General features: G+C 41.6%; 1 protein-coding gene across 1 annotated transcript; it reads right to left on the reverse strand.

Annotated features, from left to right (window-relative positions):
• Window positions 1-225: 225 nt before the first annotated feature.
• LOC110274973 (protein FAR1-RELATED SEQUENCE 5-like) lies at window positions 226-3879 on the reverse strand. Its single transcript, XM_021130335.1, has 5 exons — window positions 3787-3879; window positions 3176-3688; window positions 2766-2978; window positions 1456-2667; window positions 226-303 (listed from the first exon to the last, which is right to left on the reverse strand). The coding sequence occupies exons 1-5, from the start codon at window positions 3877-3879 to the stop codon at window positions 226-228; spliced, it is 2109 nt and encodes a 702-aa protein (XP_020985994.1).
• Between the last annotated feature and the right edge of the window lie 1365 nt (window positions 3880-5244).

Genomic DNA, 5244 nt, shown 5'->3' on the forward strand with positions numbered 1-5244 from the left:
ACAAGTTTCATCCATACGACATTAACCATGATGGATTTCTACTAGTTTAGTTGCTGCGAATAGTACAGAATATCAGTCCATCTCCACAATCCCTCACTTTACTCATCATGCACCTAACAACAAATACAAACAAAATGACAAATACTGTTCCCGACTCAACTAGTTGCTGGCCACACAGACTATAGTGGCCTAACTTGCAACCACACGCACTTGTCATGCAACACATCATGCATCGTGCAAAGGGGTTGAAGTTACATGCACGGTCCTCCTTCGACTCTTACTTTGCTTGTCGTTGCCGGACACCTATGAAAGACATGCAAATGAAAGACACTCCATCAATAAATCTCAACATTAGTACATGCATGTCATACGTGTAAATATGGTTTCATGTGAAGATAATATCTAAAATGCATTATGCGAAGTGATATATTTGACTAAATTAATAAAAATCACAGTGTTACTATCATCACTAACATGAAAAAACTTACGCTGCCAACCAAATTTTTCATTCCCACACAACTTCATCTGGTACAAGTCAAATTTAGAATAACTTCTTCTCTTACTAAAAAAAGGCATTTCACCTTTTAAACAACATTTTCTGATTTTGACATGTACAGATTTTTGTGACAACCATTCATTGGAGTAAATTGCTGAATTTTGTTTATGGTCTTAATTGTTGAAAAGCAAAACCTGCAGTAGTTCAAAACCAAACTAACTCTCACCTTCGATAGAATGATACACTCAAAATTGATCTATTCCACCAACTCATTCCCTTGGCTTTACTTTCATAATGTAACAGAATAGGTACAAAGGAATTTCATTAAAGGACAATTTCAAAGATGAGAAAGTACACAAAATAGCTAATTACCTCTATTTCACTCAATTCTTAATTAATCTAACGAATACAACGCCACGAGGAAGCATAACTGAAACTTTTCAAATCAGTTTAAGTTAATGCATACATTGCACACTATGTGGAACATACAGGTTTAGGGTAGGAGACCCTAACCAGTTGCTGCCTACATACAAGCCTGTATTAAAGCGCAGGTTTATTCTATGTGCTATCTCATATCACCTCCTATGTGGATTTTGCAAACATTTTGCAAACTTCATTAATAAATCTCAACATTAGTACAACCATGTCAAACGAGTCAGTCTCATTTAGTTAATTTATAAACCCACTTCCTAATTCATCAAGAAAGTCAGATTTGCCAGGTGAACACAAACCTTTTCAACTGATTTCGTAATTTAATCACACAAATAACTCAACTAAGTCTTCTACAACTAATTATTAAATCAGAGGCTATACCACAATGGCACCCATGTAAATTTCCTGTTACACCCCTACACATGACTAACCCGCTTCATAGAGCCAAAACCCCTTTCACTTGCATACAGCACAACTTAACACACAAAATTTTGCAAAAAAAAAAATATTCATTTACACGTACGTACCGTGCCATGGCTCTGTGAATCATCCCGCCCTAAAGCACCTTCAGCGAGGTCCTGGGTACACACCGGCTGGCTACATGGACCACTCGGGCAACGGGTTCGACGATGGCCCACTACTCCACAGTTGCTGCACTTACGCCTCTTTATGCCCCTACAACCAAAAGGCTCTTGCGCACGCCCTGTTCCCTTAGTCCGAACTGCAACAGGATCACGCACTCCATCTTGGCCACCGGCGGCAGTCCCTTGGGCAGCGGTCCCAACACCATTCTTCATCTCTAACACATAAGTTTCCTCAACTATCCTATCCAAGCAGCTCTTGAAATCACTCTCTCGCATACACGCAACTCTTGCCAACCGCTTACAATGCTGCAGGAAAGCACCCATGCGGCTCCTATATACCTCATTCGCTTCACCCGGTTCATTCATGATGGAAGGGCCCTCGATCTCAACTTTGGCTGTCTTCGACCACCGTTGCAACACCAGGCTTTTTGGAAGATAACCTATGTCTAACTGGACCAACACTGCAAGTATGTGAACGCAAGGTAGTCCGAACGACTCCATCCTCATACAACTACAAAAAAAGGAATCCGTCCCAAAGTGGTGGGCAACAGTCCACCTGGATTGCGGCCTGCGATACTTTTGTGTCACATAAACTGTCCGATCCTCCAATTTCTTGCACTCCACGATAGTAACCCGAACACTACTTTTTAGGGCCTCTCTAAAACGCAAGAATATTTCCCTCGTGTAGTTCACTGCACCAGACTTCTCTAGCTCCGGAAACTGAGTTTGAAGAACCGGGCTCCCGTACAACGACCTAAAGTCAAGCTCTTCCTCATTATCTCTCAAGAATTCAACACACCGTTGGAAGTTCGTCACGAAATCCAATATTCCATATCGCCTCTCCACAAACCTCCCCATCTTTGCATGCAGTGACTCACATCGTGATGTCGTCCTCAAGCCAGCATAAAAGCAACCGCGTATGTAAGCGGTAGCCCATGCCATCTTCTTCGTGTATAAATCCTTTACCCACTCTACTTCCCTAACAAGACACTCATCCATCATTGCCTCCCATTGCCTTTCAAACTTCTCCACCTCCACGTCGGCAAGCATGCAATTTCTAAGCAGAGTTGTGAATCGAGGCTTGCACACATTCACAGTTGCATTTTTTAGTAGGTGCCACGCACAGAGCCTGTGATGAGCTTCTGGAAACACTTCCTGAATGGCAAACCGCAATGACTTGTCCCCATCAGTGATGACTGCCTTCGGTGCTTTCCCCCCCCCATGCACTCTAAAAACTTGCTCAACACCCACACATACGATGCTTGTGTTTCAGAAGACACCATGGCTGCGCCAAAGACACATGTTTGGTTATGGTGGTTCACCCCGGAGAACACTATCACTGGCAAATTGTACTTGTTTCGCCCGTAAGTCGCATCAAATGCCAAAACATCACCAAATAACTTATAATCATCCTGACTACGCCCGTCGCTCCAAAACAGATCACACATATTTTGCTCAGCCCCAACCTGGTACCGCCAATACATATTATCATCTCTCCTTGCACAAACATTGAAATACTATAACGCGGCATTCACATCGCCGCTTTGCATTGCTCGTTGCCGCCTAACGACATTATACATATCTCTCTTTGTGAACGGAACTAGGTTAAAACCCCAGCCTGGGCGGCAATAGACTCGTAAATTTTGGGAATTGAAATTCCAACCTGCCTCAAACTCTCCATGTGGGCTCTATCAACATCGGATATTTTCCTATATGCTGGCAGGTATGACACAAACTTTGCCGGGAGAAGGTCGTGGTTATGCTCATCAACAAAACGAGACACATACCAATTGTTGCTCTCGGCTTTTTGCTTTATCCTCATCTCTGCCTGACATCCACATCGAGTAACAACCTTGTGCTCCCTCTTTCGATCCTGCATCTCAAGCCATTTTCTATCTCTGAATCCTTCTCTGTTGCACAAATACGTGTATCGCACGATTTCACCCTTCCTATTCTTTAGTTTCTTTCCTTGACGCATCGCAAAACCCTTTGCTCGACTATATTGCTCATAAAAACGACACGCCTCATCCGGGTTTGCGAACTCCATCTCCAATATCTGTGCACGACCAAACACTACATGTTCAGCACTGCCGTTCTGTTCACCGTCCTCTTCATTGGGTGATTCTTCCCCCAACTCTTCTTCCTCTGTTTCCATCCCAATGTCCAGTAGTGATTCCTGCACAGATAAAGGCTCATCGGTTAAGGTTACCGCTCATAGTGTTAAATTACAACTCAAGAAAAATCCAGCAAAATATAAACCAATCCCATTCTTACCGTTGCATCGATATCTCCGGTATCGCCGAATCCATCAAAATTCTCTTCCCCAGAAGCATCCAGTCCAGGGATCGTTCTGCTACAAGAAGACATTGCAGCATAAAACGCTCTGCCTCTGCTAATACAACTTCCCCAAGAAATCTATTACTCGTAAAACCCTTCACCAAAACTACAGCAAACCAAGAAAGCATATTGTTAGTATCCAACCGCAAAGAAGAACAACCACATACCACGTAACTAACACCACTGCCAACACTCCCAACTTAAACGTGCGAAACATAAACTAACAAACACTCTCTTCCACACTCACACTACAAAGAACCTTACATAAGCAACATCCATCCCAACCCAATAATCCATAAACAAAACTAACCCCAATTACCGCCACCTAAGGCTACGCAACACAGTTACTAAGAAACATCACATGCTGCCATTATCATTATGACAAAATTACATTGTCAAACAATCAACCTCATCTTTATTCTTAAACAAAGACTTCATGCTTCCAAAGATAAACCCACCAACCAAAACACCAAACCCAGACCATTCACACTACTCACACTCGTGCGCCCATCCCCCCATACATTTGCCCAGCAAGTCCCGACATATACAACATAAATTCTCAAACTTGGTGAGCAGACTCTAGGCAACAGATTAATTACCTCCACTTTAACCAGCAACCTAATGTCAACTTCCCTCAGATCTGCCATTCCTTCTTCAACACATCTTCCTCGTTGTTCCAATTTCTCAAACTTTGGCCTGCACACCGCTACCCGCTAACACGCACCGTATGGAGTCCTTCACGCATCAACAACCCACCTCTGGTCCAGCATAACCCCCCTCTCACTCTATTTCACCATCTCTAACTTTAGTGCTACACAAGTATTCAAAAAACTTTTTGTTACTGGGCATAAAAAGGGTTAGGGCCCAAGCCCCCAAAGCTGTTCTACGAGTACCCTTTAAGAAGCCACAGACCTTTTGTACATTTACAGCTGGTCATTATTGTCATTCCATATTCATTTTCAAGGTTATTTTCGACTTTTTGCTTTTCACTAATAAACAAAATTCAAAAGGACTACTTGATCGTACCCTGAATTTCATGTTCCCCACTTTTGAACCGGAACATGGGATAACTTTCCTAAAGTATGATGTAATAGATTCTTTGACAGAGCAACAATACTAGAAAAATCACACAAGTAGAAGAGTTTAAAATTGCTTCCAATATGGGCCACTGGCATCATATTTAATTTGCTACTGTCTATATACTCTATAGTCAAATGACTGAAATGAGCTTCTACTTTGTGATACAAGGTCAAACCATGGGGATGCCACATGGAAAATTAAAAACAAAGAATTATAAAGATTAAAAAAATAGAATTATAAAATAAGTATTTTTTTATATTATTTAATGATAAATTAAATATAAAAAAATAAATTATAAAAATATAATTATTTTAA

This window comes from Arachis duranensis, chromosome 1, assembly GCF_000817695.3.
Source record: "Arachis duranensis cultivar V14167 chromosome 1, aradu.V14167.gnm2.J7QH, whole genome shotgun sequence".
Classification (NCBI taxonomy): domain Eukaryota; kingdom Viridiplantae; phylum Streptophyta; class Magnoliopsida; order Fabales; family Fabaceae; genus Arachis; species Arachis duranensis.

Coding starts and splice junctions, on each gene's coding strand:
- LOC110274973 (XM_021130335.1), bottom strand. CDS start 3,879: ATGTCTTCTTGTAGCAGAACGATCCCTGGACTGGATGCTTCTGGGGAA. Junction 2,979..3,175: donor ACATGGAGAGTTTGAGGCAG/GTTGGAATTTCA, acceptor TGGCGGTACCAG/GTTGGGGCTGAGCAAAATAT. Junction 304..1,455: donor ATTCACAGAGCCATGGCACG/GTACGTACGTGT, acceptor TGTCTTTCATAG/GTGTCCGGCAACGACAAGCA.